Below are 16,916 nucleotides of genomic sequence, written 5' to 3'. Positions count from 1 at the left end.
TTAGTTAGTTAGTTAAAACACAGCAATAACCTTTTATAATAAACTGCTCATAATGTAAAAATTTGTTGTAGTACCAATTTTCACTTTTTGACAGACTATGTGTGGTTACATAGTTCAAACATGTTTGAGCTAACCTCATTTTCTCACAATCGAAAGTATGTATTTGTTTTCGAAACTACCAATAGCATTGCGGGATATATAACAAATCGTTTTTACAACATTCATCATTACTTTCACTAAAAGAAAAAAGAAAAAATAAAACAAATTCAAATTTTATCATGACTATGAGAGAAATAATTTTCACGAATATTTCAATTGATTCATATTGAAACATTAACTTTTTTGCGGGTTGAACACTGTGCAAAAGAACAGAATAAGTTAATGTTGCGCAAACAAAGTTTGTATAATCAAAAGTTTTGGCAATGCAACTTTCAAGATTTTTTTTTATTTATTTGGGAATTGTACAGCCTTACATTAAGTGAAAGTAAGTAATAAAAAATAGTTACATTAATAAAAATAAAGCCAATTACACAATTCTACATTTATGTTATAATAACGATCAAAAACAATAAGAGATAAAAAATAAAATAAAAAAGAGTGGGATTGTGTGTGTGTGAGGAAGGGAGCCTGTGTTTTTCAAATTTTTATTTTTAAGAACTATAAGTTTGCAAATTTATACCTACTCTCATTTACTTGGGTTACATTAGTTGTCACAAGGCACAAATAAACACAAAGCAGGCACATGTAGCCGGGCCATTACAATAATCTCAATAAACGTAGAATTGTTTATGGTAAAGAGATTATATTTTTTCTATGAATTTATTTTTGTTGTTTTTCTTATCTAAAATCGTGTTCGAATGTGTCAAGATTCCTATTGGATTAATATTTGTATTTTCTATTATGAAAACTTGTAGACTCTGCCTCAGGAAAACTGCTGAAATGTATTTATTCACAGAGGATTTATCGCTCGTCGATACAATATTTTCATATTGTAAATTGAAAGTAAATATCGATGTTATATTCGTAAGTTTGACACTCCATAAACGGATCATATTTATCTATTATTGTTTTGTCTTAATTTTTACAGATTTATAAAGATGACGGTTTACCAGAATACGTATGCCTTAGATGCGTCGATAAGCTGAAAGAGGTAGTGACTTTTATTAATCAGTGTGAAGATAATGATAGAATTCTTCGATCGACTTTGGCATTAGACTTCGTAAAAGACATTAAACCTGAACAAGATGCCGACGTTAAAGAAGAGGACGTTATGGAATTTAAAGAAGAAAGTCTGGAACTGAGCTTAGTCGTTGATGAATATGATTTTAGTGAAATAGCCAACAATTCCCCTGACTGCGGTGAAAAAAAGGATAAAACAGATGACACCAAAAAGCCAAAACGCAAAACCAAATGTAGAAAAGAGAAAAAACGGAAATTACTTGTGAACAGTGGCCGACTTTGTCCGGTTTGTGGTAAACACTTCGCTAAGAACTGCTATTTTGAACAACACATGCAAACTCACGGGGATAAAAACTATGTTTGCGACGAATGTCCCAAGTCTTTCCATCTGAAAGACAAGCTCAGAGCACACAAAATGACGCACAGTGATCTGAGGAAGCACCCCTGCGAATTCTGTGACAAATTTTTCAAAACTAAGCACCACGCTAATCTTCACATGGAGTATGTCCACAGGAAATCTAAGCCCATTCCTTGCAATTTGTGCGGGAAAGTATTTTATAGGCCGCAGTATTTAAAGGTAGATATTTCAATGATTTTTCTTCTTTTTGTCTGCCTTCATAGTGTAGTGGTCGGCACAATTGGTTACCATGCTGGAGGTCTCGGGTTCGATTCCCAAGGAGGTTGAAATAGAGAGTTTGCACAATATTACCCTGGATGCCTGTAGAGCAGGTCAAACATATCGCTCACTCCTTTCAAGAACGTCATAAATAAAAAATCGTTAATTTTCAGTTCTGCATGTTTTCGGAATGCTCAGAAAATGTAATATATCCCAGCAAAAGAGGCATATTTTTAACTAAATATTAACCCGCTACAGGGCAGAAAGTGTTGTTTCTGCATTTTGAAGAAAAGGTATTGTTTAAGTATTTTTTTTAAATATACTAAATATTTATCAAATGTAGAAAAAACTTCAGGTTTTACCTAAAAAGATCTGTTGCACAGTAAAATGTTCAATAAGTGTCTTGATACTCATATTTAATACATTGTATTATATTTTTAAACTTTAAAAACCTGAAAAATCAAGTTTTTTGATTTATGACGTTCTCGAAAGGAGTGAGCGATATCAGGAGCTAGAAATATGCAATACGCAACCAAATTTATACACTGATTGGCGTGATTAGCTTTAAGGGATCAAATCCAGAACTTTAATTAATTGACAACTTCTTTTAACCCCCCTACACATATGAACGTACATGATATATGTGCTTTTTCTGCAACATTCCGTGTATGACACCATTCCATGCACACGAGAAAAAATATAAGTGTCAAAAATATTTGATGCATGCTGTATACACATCCGGACAAGAGAGAGAGAGGGGATAATGAGAAAGTTCCATCCTAAATGCACATATTATGGCAACATTTTGTTAGGTATGAATACAACAAACATTGTTTTCATAATTCTGTAGAAAAAAGGTGATTTTTTTGCGCCTGTTTCTCAGAAAATAACCCAAGAGTAGGATGGTTTATTTTTAATTTTTTTATTTAATCGGGTTTTACAATTTGATCGCCCATCACTGAAATGCGCCCGAGACAAATTTATGTATTTGTTTAAAGTGTGTATTTTTGTTTTTAATAACGTTATAACTTAGAAAATTTATTTAATCATCAGTGAATACATCATCAAATAAGATTAGTGAACACTCACACTAAATTTGTTATTTTTTGGTTTATTTTATTTTAATTTTTTCTAGGAATATTGTAATTAGTACAGTTTAAAAATATTTTTCTTCTTCTGTTTGTGTCATGTCAGGTCCCCTTGACGTCGACTACCACTTGAGAGTAATTGTCCTAATCCTGTGCAGCTTTAAACAGCGCCTTGACGGTACTTATTTCCGTCCAATCTCGTATATTCCGGAGCCAGGAGATCTGCCTTCTGCCCACACCTCGCCGACCCTCTATTTTGCCTTTTATAATAAGGTGCAATAGCTCATACTTCTCTCCTGTAATAATTTTTCTAGACGCACATAATCACGCACACCGCCGAACGTAAGTACGAGTGCGAGGTCTGCCACAAGACGTACTACCTCCGCCACCTGCTGACGGCTCACATGCGCGTGCACACAGGCGAGCGGCCGTACGCGTGCCGCTTCTGCAGCAGCAAGTTCACCATGCTGCAGTCGCGCAAGGAGCACGAGCGCCTGCACACCGGCGAGAGGCCCTTCCAGTGCCCGCTCTGCCCCAAGGGCTTTGCCCAGAAGGGCAACATGAAGAGCCACTTCAAGTACAACCACAAGGGCAGCGATTTCAAGAAGGCCCTATTGGCCTATCGGCAGAGCCAGACGCAGAGTTGAATAGCGGCAACATCTTATTCTTGCTGCAATTCAAAATTTTAGGTTCAAAAATAAATATTGTATAATAATAAGAAAAATATTAATATTTTTGTAAATAAAAGCAGGGCTTTTTTTACATGTAACGCGGTGAAACGGCGTTTTGGCGCCTTTTTTAAGGATATATTTTTTTTAAATTTTCAAAATCAATTAGATGAAACAATGTTTGTGCTTACGTAATTACAATCCATATTTATATAATTCGTCAAAATGACAAAATGTGGTATTGTAATGAATATTAAAATGATATTTGAATATTTTTTTATGTGAGTCCTGGGACCTTTCCGGGAGTTTATAAGTGAGTTCCGGGACCTTTTTTGTTTTAAAAAAAGCCATGATTAAAACCATCATAACCATATTATAACACATAAATATGTTAAAAACACACTAAATAAATATGGGCGATTTTCACTCTCATATTTATTCAATATTACCCTGGACTGGTACAAAAAGCGCAGGGCTGATCACCTTGCCTTCGTGCAATTAACGATCAAGATAACACTGCTTCGCTACGATGCAGTGCCCTATGCATCATTAGGTATTATAGGCGGATAAGGGTTTTAAGAAAAAAAAAATAATATAACACTCCTTATCATTCATCGTTCACTTTGCATACTGCTTGAAAAACACTACTTCATGACTACCGGTTTCGAAATTATCATTCCATCATCAGGTTAAATGTAGAATAATTTTAGTACATATGACCTGATAATAGAATGATTATTCTGAAAGTGAAAGTCAGGAAGTAGTGTTTTTAAGTGGTACTACACAAAGTCCGCCTCCGTAGTGTAATGGTCAGCACGCTCGGCTACCGTTCTGGAGGTCCCGGGTTCGATTCCCAAGGGGGGGTAAAATAAATACAAGTGATTTTTTTCACTGTAATATTGATTCAATATTACCCTGGACTGGTACCTGAAGCGGAGGGCTGATCACCTTTCCTTCATGTGTAAACGATCAAGATAACACTGCGTTTATATGATGCAGTGCCCTATGCACCATTGGGTGCGGATAAGGGTTTTAATTAAAAATAATAATAATTACACAAAGTGAATGATGAATGATAAGGAGAGTGTTAGGAAAATATTTCATTCTGATTTTTTTTGTTTTTATGCCTACGATAATTTAAAAAATAAGAAAAGATAAAAAAACATGAAATTTTTATTTTTATTTTGTTAAAATAGATATTGTTTGAATCTATGAGTATTTTTTCAGTATTTCAATTTTTACATACTCATCTGCGAATGAAGCGATGGTTTTGTGTACAGTAAATTATTAATAGAGAAAATTATTACAACATGAAATATGTAATCATGTCTCAAAAAAAATACAGTGGAACCTCTCATAACGAACATAACTCGCTCCTGAGTCTTACTTGTTAAGTGAAACACAGACTTATGCACTGGCGCGGAAGTACAACTCCTGCCCTTTATGCCTCATGTGAAATATCGCTAACCAACCCATCGGCCTACCTGCCGCCAAACCTTGGCGGTAGGTATGTTTTTACATTCGTATAACAGCCGCAGTTTAAGCCACGCCCACATCCGTGGTAGTTCATATTATAAAGATACTTTAGTGTGATATCTACAAATCAGTGAAGAAAGCTTTTTGTAATGCATTATTTCTAATCATTTTTATACAAATTTATTGATGGCACTTGACCAAAGATGTCCCTATATGATATGATATGATAGGATAGAATTATCCTTTTGGTTGAAATATCAACTAAAATCAGTTAGAAATCAAAACTTTACATCCCCGGTATAATGTTTTATTGATTTATTTTTTCAAGTTTTCTTGTTAATTCATCACATTTCTGATCCAGACGCACGATAAAATACTTGCATAATAGTTATATGTACCGTATTTATTGGTAAAACAGTAAAAGTTATAATTTTATGAAATAGTTTATTTTTATAACTCAGTTGAATTTGAACGCCTTTCACGCTTCAAACACACGAGCGTTATGATTGGTCGGACTGATTCGTACCACAAAAATCAACCTGTAGTGTGTGGTACCTTTTTTTGCATTTAAAGATTATTTCTATGTTTGTTCTCGTTTTATCAGGTGCAAAATATTAGCGTCTCATTGTTTGACAAACCATATCACCTCCTCTCCTGGCGGGGCAACTTTCTTACTTGCGGGGATACATTCAATTAGTGTATTTATATACATGTTTTAAAAAAAAACTGATATGCGGATGAGTTAAGGGAGCAAATTTTTCACATTTTTTGCTTGCTATGTGAATGACTCGTTATAAGAGGTTCCAATGTCCAGCCCAAATTGTAATCATTCTGACGTAATGTAATATAATCTTTACGACCTCTATTGTTAATTTGTTGACTCCTTTACGCAGAGTTTAGAAAAAAAAATAAGCCCAGTATTTTAAAGTGATGTAGTGTAAATGGAGAGATTGCTGGTTTAATTATAAAATTGTTAAAAATATTCCAAATATTTTTATACCATTGACTGTTATTTTTTTCTTGTATTTTATTATATATAGTTATATACAGTGATCTGGTTTCTTGAATTCTAGGTAGTATCATGTCAAAGTAATACAAGAATTAAAAAAAATATCTTACTTTATTACCGAATTAAATATTTTTGTTAATATTAGTGGAAATATTTTGAGAAAAAAATCTAGATTACTACATATTGCATTTTTCTTACCTTTTTAGTATTGATATTTTGTAATAAAAATATCTGTCTGCAAAATACCATACATTAACAAATTAAGTGATGAAAACTTAAACATGTTTACTTATCTCAATTTAAATAACTAACAATTAAAAAATTATTAACCTAATAAATATTCGAAGGAAAATACTAAATGATTGAGATTACTCACCTTGGAAATTGTCTGTCCTGCAAAATTTTGTTTTATGCAGTTAGTTTACTTCTGCATTCAAATGACAGTTCGGCTTAGTTTAAAAAATATATATTAAAACACTAAGAACAAGTGTTTTTTACACCTGCAGACCGATGGCAACAGGTATTGATAATTATGTACATATAGTTAAGACCTTAACAAAGAGACTGGTACAAAATATTTATATTAAAACATTAATCATGTAATTCCTTCATTTCTGACATTGAAATGAGGCCAGCGTAGAAGCTAAAAATACCCTTCCCGTCCTTAAGCATCAATCGACCGAACGGGTAGGAATACCTTTCCCGTCCTTAGTGTGTTAATGACACTGGACTTTTTTAATCAAGCGTCTGGGCCATTATGTAAAAAGTATTATTACTGTGCATAAAACTGTTAAATAAGAACTGTTTATCATTTGTTTTTATTTATATTTAAAAAAATCAAATTCATTCCAGTATTTTCTTGCTTGCCTCTTACCTTTAAGCTATGAAATTTATGAATATTTTTATACCTTCATCGTTGTACAGTTTGAAAATTCCTCGAAAACAAATTTACAGAATTATTCTTTACTTTATTGTGTTTTGCATGTGTTAAAAATTATTATTGTTTTGTATTCAAAATAAACTTTGATCCACAAAAAGGTTTTTATTTTTTAATTACAATACTGTATTAATTAAATTATACCACATTGCACATTATTTTCGATATCTTTACACAACAAAAGTTATTTAAATTCTTTTAACTTGATTGAAACCTTTTTTTTGCAGTGCAAGCTAGTTTATCCGTTAAAAGTAAACAAAGGATATTATTTCCATTCCCAGAATTGTTTATTAAATAAACTAAACATGAATATAAGTAAGTTCTACAAAAGAAAGGTTGAGGGTAGAGTAAATGTTTGTAATTTTATAAAAAGCATTGTTCACGGAAAAGTACATTACACAACTTATGCCTGAGGTAACTTCAATTGTGAGATTGTCGAAAGCAACTTCTCTCAACCTGCATAAGGCAGCGCCGGATTTTGCGATTTTGGGTTAGTAAGCTACTAGGAGAAGAAGTATAAATTAAAATTAATAGTGCCAAATAAAAAAAAAGACTGCTTGCTTGTACTATTACGTATAGACCCATAATATTATAAACTAATTATTTCTATTACTGCTCAATGTTGAAACTTTGGTTTTTGCCCTTTTGAAAAAACTATGAAATACGAAGTATTTTTATATTTTCCGGGTCGCAAGTATCACTTAAGTAGGTACTTACACAAACTAGAATTGCTACTTCACGTCTATTTTGGAACGAACCCTAAGCAGAACAAAGAATTGTACATTTTTATCTATGGTAAACTCTCTATGGTTTTAGATGTCAAAATATATGTTTCTGTCAAATTTTATAAAATAATAAATATTTTCCTAATTGCACTAATAATTAAAAATGCTTTTATTTTTTTTGACTTGCGACTAAAGAACGGTGTAAATATTTATACTATTATAAATATCTTATTTCATTGCAATATACAATGGGAATTTGTAGATGTTGTCTTGGTGATGCAGAGATGAGTATATATTTTGAAGATCGTATAACTCTTCTTAGCAAGTTTTTAAGCTATACCAAAATTAAGGTCAGTACATATTTAAAAAAAAATCAATTAATATTTTATCGCTTTTAATAACTTTCATTGCGATGCCAATAAACTATGGTTACTAACCAATAAACTATCAAAATTAAAAACCTTTTGCAGAATTTAAAATAATAGGTTCATTTGCCATTGGGTTGGTCAAATAGGGTTTTAAAAGAAAAATATACTAGTGCAAATTTGTGACTTAGCTGAGAGACTATAATAAAAACGAGAATAAAAAAAATATAATTGACGTCTTTTATATATATATTCTTAGATCTTATTTAGTTAGAAAAAAAAACCTTTTTCTTTTTTCTAGAAACACCTCGGTATTATCCCTCCAGTAATTTTGTTTACTTCATATTCTACTTATTTGCACCCAACGGTGCATAGGGCACCGAACCTTATTTAATCAGTGCCATATAGATCAGGGGTGTCAAACTCAAAAGGCACCAAGGGCCTCATAAGGTATTTTGGGTACGCCGGCGGGCCTCATCAAAAAACTAAAAAATCTCATTTTCATTTTAATATAACTGTCAGTAGATAATTTATTATCATAGACAGTCACATGAGGTAAAGTAGATCCAAATTAATGATTTTATAAAAGAATATCATATCGCCCACTCCTTTCAAGAACGTCATAAATCAAAATACTTGATTTTTCAGGAGAATGTTTTTAAAGTTTAAAAATATAATACAATGTATTCAAAATAAATATCAAGCCACTTATTGAACTTTTTACTGTGCAACAGATCTTTTTAGGTAAAACCTGAAGGTTTCCATTTGAAAAATATTTAGAATATTTATAAAAAATAATTAAATAAAACCTTTTCATCAAAATGCAAAAACAACACTTTCTGCTCTGTAGCGGGTAAATATTAAGTTTAAAATATGCCACTTTTGCTGGGATATAGTACATTTTCTGGGCATTCCGAAGACATGCACAACTGAAAATTGTAAATTTTTTATTCTTGACGTTCTTGAAAGGAGTGAGCGATATGTTCCCGTACAAAAAATGATATCAATGAAGAATTGAAATAAATGAAAAATATAACCGCGGCCCGCAAAAAAATACCCGCGGGCTGCAAGTTTGACATGCCTGTTCTAGATCATTAATTATACAAAGGCAAGGCGTGATCACCTTCTTGTACCAGTCCAGAAAGATTATTTTTTACTTCATTGCCATCATTAAATTTAACATTTTAACACATTGTTTGCGAGAAATGCTTAAAAGCGTCTTTTACATACTGTTTAGTAGAGAGCGGGAGATGCTTATAAGCGTTCTATTTGCTTACTTTTGGTAGAGTGCAAGAGACACCAAAAAACATTGTACAGATCGGAATTGGGTTTGCGGTTACTTGTGATTAGTATACGACCCTAATTAGTGTACTAATTATGGGCAGGGTTGATGAAAAAACCGCCTGACAACAATGAGTTTATTAATTCTATGATCACCAGACATTTGAAATTTTGGAATGCCTTTTAAGACATTCTAATAATGGCCGATTAGAGCTTTGTTTAAATAAATTTATCAAGGAAAGAATGCAAGGCTGAGATAAGCATTATCGATAAAATTAAGACTTCCATATTCTTCTTCATCTTTGATGAGATATCAAAAAATAATATGAAAATAACTCCTGTAATTGGAGATAATCCAGATTTTGTGAACAAGTATTTGGACACACTCAAAATGTTGTGAATAAATTATCTGGTCAAATTATAAGCTTAATAATAAAAATGAAAATGGTATTTTCTGGCGTTTCTCATGTGTGTGATTATAATTCAGGATTCGGATCTCACATACTAATATAAGAGTTTCTGCTTAGTAAAAAGCTTCTTTACATCTCACCAATAGATGTCTCTAGTGAAGTTCTAGTGATTCATGAACAAGGTTTCTAAATTGGTTCATATATATAGAACTTCCAAGAATTTGAGTAGTGTGGTTGTCAATAATGGGTAGAATTGGTGAATGTTACACGTGTGTTAAGTGATCACTTAAACCAGCCTATGACGGTCGTAAGCCCCGTAAATGCCCAGACTTCCATATTCTTCTTCATCTTTGATGAGATATCAAAAAATAATATGAAAATTAAGAAAGGTGTGTTGAGATGGTTTGGACATGTGGAACGTATGAGTGAGAAAAGAACAGTGAAACAAATTTATGAGGCAAATGTAGCTGACCAAGGAAAACTTGGCACAATCAGGTATGTAAAATACTTGAAAGTGGCCAGGTCAGCAGTCGTAATAATCGTCGGGTATGTATGAGGAGATGCATGAATGTAGAAGAGGCAAATGTTTGCAAAGACAGAGTGGTGTGGTGTTCGATTCTCTCTGCCTACCCCTGCGTAGAATTGGCATGACGGTTAGTTAGTTAGTTAGTTATTTATCAATAAAAGTTTATTACAATTTCAGGTTTATAAAAATGACGGAATGCCGGAGTTCATTTGTCTTTCGTGCATTTTGAAATTGGAATCAGCCTTCGCCTTCTTGACCCAATGTGAAGAAAGCGATCGAATACTCCGCACAAAAGTGAAAACTGAACCTGTTACAATCTCCGAGGAATTTGTCAATGAACTGAAGCTTTTTACTGTGGACGATTCAGATGAAGACACTAAAGTCAACATTAAAAAGCAAGAATTTTCCGATTTTGAAGATGACCATCATTCGAACGCATCATTCGATATGGATAATGACTCGGGTGTTAGAGAAAAAGACAAAGTGATTAAGAAGAAGAGATGTGAAATGGAAAACAGCATTCTTCTCTGTTTTCAGTGCGGCGAGCAGTTTGAAACGGGACAGCGTAACGCGTTTAATCGGCACTTGTTGGCTCACGGAGAGAAGAGTTTCAAATGCGATCAGTGTCCGAAGGCCTTCTACACCAAACGTTCCATCGATGCGCACAAATTCACCCACGGCGCCCAAAAATTTCCCTGCGAGTTTTGCGATAAAGTTTTCAAAAGTAAAAAGCAAGCTAATTATCACACGGATTATCTTCATCGGAAAAATAAAACTTACCAATGCAACTTTTGTGATAAGATTCTGTACAGACCGGACACTTTTAAGGTGGGTAAAAACGGCGAAAAGTTTTTTTTTATTTATTATTTTAAATTTTTATCAAAAATTCCTCAAAGAAATAGCGATTCAATAATTAATCTTTATTCCAAAAAAAATCCAAACCCTTATCCGCATCGCAATGGTGCATAGGGCCCTGCATCATATAAACGCAGTGTTATCTTGATTGTTAACACATGAAGGAAAGGTGATCAGCCCTCCGCTTCAGGTACCCAGTCCAGGGTAATATTTAATAAATATTAGAGTGAAAAAAGCTTATATTTATTTGACTCCCTCCTGGGAATCGAACCCGGGACCTCCAGAACGGTAGCCGAGCGTGCTGACCATTACACTTCTAATCTTTATTACTTTTGTATTTTTTGCAGGCGCATGTGGCGGCTCACACGGCAGAAAAGACCTTCAAATGCACATATTGTGACAAGGCGTACACCAAAAAATACTACCTCCTTACACACATGCGAATACACACGGGCGAACGACCCTATCAGTGCAAGTACTGCGACAGCAGCTTCTGCATCCTCCAAAATCTCAGGGAGCACGAGAGATTACACACTGGCGACACCCCGTACAAATGCCCCGTGTGTATTAAGGGATTTGCCCAGAAGGGAAACATGAAGAGCCACTTCAAATTCAACCATAAAGAGTTAGACTTCAAGACCACCTTAGCGGCGTACCGCCAGGGCTTGAAGAACAAACAGTCTCTGCCCAAACAAGCCAGCATTAATTCCACTGAAACAAGTTGCGATTCAACAGTGTGATTAATTTAAATATATATTTTTCATCACAATGAATGACTTTCATTTCTTTTTGTGTTTATGCCAATTAGCAACACAAATAGAATTTAAAATATCGTTGGCTTATTCACAGCTGTCTAAAAGAAATACATCATAGTTTTTACACATCAGCTGTAGTTTGTAACTAAAGTAAATTTTAAGCACAACAATATTTAATTTAATTTGTAATATATATAAAATTTTTTTTTTTAAAAGAGTTTAAAATATTCTGAAAAGATGTAGTTGAAGTTCGATAGATTTTTTCAGTGGGTAATTATTTTTGTATTTATTTATTTTTCAAAACATATTACATACATAGGTCATATATACATATAATATTCCCAATGAGTAATTTCTATTTCTCATTTTGGGACATGGGATATAGGTTAACAAGACTGGAACACAAATAATAAAGTAACAAAAAAGATTTTAAATAAATAACCAAAACTAATACATGGCAAAATATAAAAACAATAAACAGGTATAATAAATAGGCATAAGGAGCATATACATATTGCCATATTATATTGTTTATTTTTTTCAAGTACCTATTTAAGTTTTATTAATTGATTCGGCAGTCACTATGTGGTAATATCTATCCATTTTCAATTTTAGTTTTACTTGGTATATACCACTATTTCTTAAAATCTATTGTAACATGTGTTTTGGTGCATTTCACATCATACGATGTTTGAAAATGATGCGAAATGCATCAAAACACGTATCACAGTAGTTTTTGGAAATAGTGGTGTTTATCAAGTAAAACATAAAAAAAACTTAAGTATCCATTTTTTATCTTTTTTTCTGACATTTTTTAATTGGCAAATAAATTAACCTAGTAATCCACAAATATCTTTGAAAGACTTGAAAATACCACAATTTTTAATTTTGTTTAAAACCCTTTGAAATAGCTAGTATTGCATTGGCTAGCATAAGTGATCACTTTATGCGCTACATAATGTTTTCCATCATATCCGTATTCAAATATACATTACCAAAATTCTTGGAGGTTGTACATATAGAGTATCTTAATGACCGCTTTTGGATCTCAGTTGGGACTGCCATCTGTTGAGAACTTTTCAAAGTAAATAGCTTTCATTTCTGACAATAGATGAGATTTATTTCACCTGTGGTCATTTTATTTCACTTATTGTACATATTTGTATATCCTAAAGGATGTTTTAAAAAAATCATCATTTCTCTATTGAGAAGTCAACTGCTAGCTGAATTCCTATCTTTTGGAAATCATTCTGGAGTTCTGTTTGCTTGGGAGATAATTTTACTACTGTTTCTTCAAAGTGTGGGACCTCCTTAGGTAATAGAAACTTGAACCTCAATCTGCGCATGAGAATTGTATGATACTACATGTTTCCAGTGCTTCTCTGGTGTCAAAAATCAGCTATGAACTCTTGTTTAATCTACAATAAAAAAGATTGAAGAATTTAAAATGTGGTGCTAAAGAATTGATGAATCATAGAAATGATTCTCCCATTCTTTCCTTTCGACTGCCTGTGTGATTCGGTGAAGTAAAAAAAATCACTTTCAAGAATAGGATGTCTCTGACTTCAGATAAAACATGAATCATTAATTGAACTCTGAATTTTTCTTTGGAAAAGAGGTTTAAATGTATTTTACAACATAGTTACATTCTTATGAGTAATTTCTAAAAATTAATTACATTATATAATCATATCATTGGCTATTTATCATTATCATATTTAATCAAAATAGCTAAAAGAGTCTTATCTGTAGGTACCTCCAATTTATATGTAATGGTTTGTAATGCATATATTTTTAATCTTAAAAAATAATTTATCACATTGAACATAGCAGTAGGGATGAACAGTTAATAAAATAAAATAAATTACATTTAAATTTTAGGTTTGGATAATATTTCTATGAGCAATTATGTAGGGTAGTTTTTAAAGGTTTACAAATTCAAATTTCCCGCAGTAAATTGATAACAGCACCCGCCCTGTGGCATGTTACGCCATCTTGTTGATGCACAATGTCACATTAATGCCATTCATCTGAGAGTGAGTAATCAGTAATCATGGTTTTGTAGCGCTCTCTGTTGACCGTAACATTCTGGCCAGCATTGTCATTAAAAAATATGGGCCAATGATTCCACCTGCCCATAAAGCACACCAAACAGTGACTTTTAATGGATGTAAGGGCGTCTTGACAAAGGCTTCTGGGTTTTCTCCACTCCAAATTCAGCTATTTTGCTTATTGACATAGCCATTACTTACTGATTACAAATCAATTGTCAAATTGACAGTCTGTAGGAACAATGTTGCCGGTTTAAAAACCAAACCTCTAAATAACACCTTTTATATAAATTTTGTATATTAAAAGCATTGATAACTTTGTGGTATGGTAATAAAACACTCTCTTTATCATCCATTGTTTACTTTGTGAAATACCACTTTTATAAACACTTATTCGTGGCTACCGGTTTCAGAAAATCATTCCACCATCAGGTCATTAAAATAAAATGGTTACGATTTGACATAAGTATAAAAAAATATTTTAAAAAAGTGTTTATAAAAGTGATATGACACAAAGTGAACAATGGATGATAAGGAGAGTGTTTTATCTCCCTTTATATATTTATGGGTAGGGAGCGAGCCTAACCTATAAACCCTCCTCCTTTCTCATTTTGAGCTTGGGACCAGCGAAGTTAAACAGATACAGACCAGAGCAGATACAGCGAGAACCAAATCTCTTCTAAGAAATTCAGAAATGAGGACATTGAGGTGCATAACCGGAAACATATTCAAAGACCAAATTAGGAACACGGAAATTAGGAAAATGTGTAGTACGGAGGACATAGTTAGATGGGGGAACAGCGAAGACAATTCTGGAATGCCCATGTCAATAGAATTCAAGATAAAAGACTGGCTCGAATTGTTCTTTAAGACAACCCAGATGGAAGAAGACCACCTGGAAGACAGCCCATACCATTGTATTGACAGGCGCTGTGGCGAAGTTGGGTAGAAGCTCGACTGCAAAATTGGCATTGTGGGTTCGATCCCCGCCGAGTGCAAAATAAACTCAAGAATGATTTATTTTCAATTGGTCTGGGTGTTTGTGATGTATTTTTCATATCTACCTTCACTATCCTTACTATCCTACCTGCAGACAAGCCTCTAATAGAGGCTTTGCGAGTTACTCCTTTTAAAAAAAAAAATTCAACCTCATTAATTTACAATTCACTATCATTTTTAACACTTTATTTACCAACAATTTTTTTAAAGACTTACCTTAAAACCCAAGTAAATTTGTACTAATATCAAAGAATACTAGCAATTAACAAATACATTCATAATTTCTGTACCAATTGTTTGATTATTATGATTTTTATTATATTAACTACCAAAAGGCGACTAGTCGGCTTTTTGCTGCCAACCGTAAACGACCAAACACCGATTAGTCAGTTTTTTTTACCTACAAACTGGATTTTTTTTCACAATTATGGATATCACTATATCAATTTCAAATTTGAACTATTAATTTAAAAAAGATATTAACCAGGAATTAAAAATTTAAAAAAATTGCTATAAACTGTCTCCAGGCTTTTCTCTTGGCTGTCAGCTCCTTTGCATCCTCCCAAGTCAGCTTCGCGTCCCGATGTTCTGAGGAGAACTGCCGACGAATTGTCAGCAGTGGTCGTCCTGGGTGGTGCGAACATGATGCCTTGTAAAAGAGGCAAGTTTGTTTAATTAATATGCACTTTTATTAAATATTATTATTAATAATAGTGCATATTAATTAAACATACTTAATAATAGTGCATATTAATTAAAAATTATATTTATTAATATTTTTAATAAATACAATATGTATCTGGAATGAATCACAATACGTCATTTTTTGCTTATACTTTCAAGTGCAAAAACATTGTCTTCAACGGATAGATTTATGACAAATAATGATGTTTATTTGATTTTTAATTTTTAATTTTAAGTTCCTAGTAAATATCCTTTTCAATTGGAAAGTTTAAATTTGAAATGGATATAATGATGTACATAATTGTGAGAATTATTTTCAGTACGTAGGGTAGAAAAACCGACTAATCGATGTTTGATTGTTTGGCAGCGAAAAGTAATAAATATTATTTTAAAAAAAACACTGTTTGAACACTGATTTTCTGCGGACAGATTATTCTATCATTCTATGCCCCTGTTTTTTTTTATAGACGATTATATAACACTATCTTATCTCCATTATTGACACACATTGCTTCTCAAATAGTAAAAAAATCGATTGATTCCTCAGTCCGGCTTTGTGTTTCATAGGTGGAAGTTGTCATACAGGTAATTTTTTTGTGGATCTTAATTTCAATAGCCATGCGTTTTCTATTTGCTATTTGTTTTCCATATTATTCATATTAAATATTGACTCAGGCGTGTTAAATATAATATTTGGCATTATCCCTATAATGACTACTGATGCTTATTCTAAGATTGTTTTTAAATAAAATCAAAAAAGTTAATATGAAGTCTTCTTCTTTTTTATTGGCCTTGTGGTTTTAAGAGGGATTAGCCTCCTGCGTTATCAATCTCCAGCTGTCAATCCATCTCTTACGCATCGATATAACGTATTGATCATATTTGAATCGTATTTATTTTTCTTCTTCTAACTCACATCCACACCCAATGGTGCAAAAGGCTCTGCATAATACAAAATCATTATTATCTTGTTCATAAATAATATTAATGTAATTTAAATAGGCTTGAAAATATACAATGAGTTATTTCCTCTACTTCTGCTACTATCTTAACTGCACCCAATGGTACATTGGGCACTCAATCACATTGACGCAGTGTTAACTTGATTGTTAATTACATGAAGGCGAGGTGATTAGTCCTTCACTTCAGGTGCCAAATGGGATTTTAAATAAATATTAGAGGGTCCATACTGCCAAAATTTTCAAAGTTGTAAATATACAGTACCTTAATAATCACTTCATACCTCAGTTGGAACTGCCATCTGTTTAAATTTTGTGTAGAATATAGCTTTC

At 32.7% G+C, this 16,916-nt stretch overlaps 2 protein-coding genes across 2 annotated transcripts in view; both read left to right on the top strand.

Moving 5' to 3' along the window:
- The first annotated feature begins 850 nt into the window (after nt 1-850).
- On the top strand, nt 851-11,898 carry LOC148307074 (uncharacterized). The gene is made up of 6 exons (XM_088263990.1): nt 851-1,002; nt 1,088-1,756; nt 3,198-3,525; nt 7,879-8,048; nt 10,458-11,108; nt 11,483-11,898. The coding sequence occupies exons 1-6, from the start codon at nt 901-903 to the stop codon at nt 11,873-11,875; spliced, it is 2,313 nt and encodes a 770-aa protein (XP_088120116.1). The 5' UTR covers nt 851-900; the 3' UTR covers nt 11,876-11,898.
- A 4,271-nt stretch (nt 11,899-16,169) lies between these two features.
- Nucleotides 16,170-16,916, top strand: part of LOC148307073 (endoplasmic reticulum metallopeptidase 1-like) — a 33,673-nt gene continuing 32,926 nt past the window's right edge. The window contains exon 1 of the mRNA XM_088263983.1: nt 16,170-16,209. The gene's annotated coding sequence lies outside the window, so the exon portion shown is untranslated. The remainder of the gene's footprint in view (nt 16,210-16,916) is intronic.

Source organism: Brachycentrus maculatus, unplaced genomic scaffold, assembly GCF_059751285.1.
Source record: "Brachycentrus maculatus isolate JH-2025_06_01 unplaced genomic scaffold, ASM5975128v1 h1tg000211l, whole genome shotgun sequence".
In the NCBI taxonomy this organism is placed as follows: domain Eukaryota; kingdom Metazoa; phylum Arthropoda; class Insecta; order Trichoptera; family Brachycentridae; genus Brachycentrus; species Brachycentrus maculatus.
The sequence above is the reverse complement of the archived record's forward strand: the minus strand, read 5'-3'. Positions and strand labels throughout refer to the sequence as shown.

Excerpts from the sequence above, each read along its gene's own strand:
- LOC148307074 (XM_088263990.1), top strand. The coding sequence starts at position 901 with ATGAAAACTTGTAGACTCTGCCTCAGGAAAACTGCTGAAATGTATTTA. Across the intron at positions 8,049-10,457 it reads TAAGCTATACCAAAATTAAG|GTTTATAAAAATGACGGAAT; the intron begins GTCAGTACATAT and ends TTACAATTTCAG. Across the intron at positions 11,109-11,482 it reads ACAGACCGGACACTTTTAAG|GCGCATGTGGCGGCTCACAC; the intron begins GTGGGTAAAAAC and ends TATTTTTTGCAG.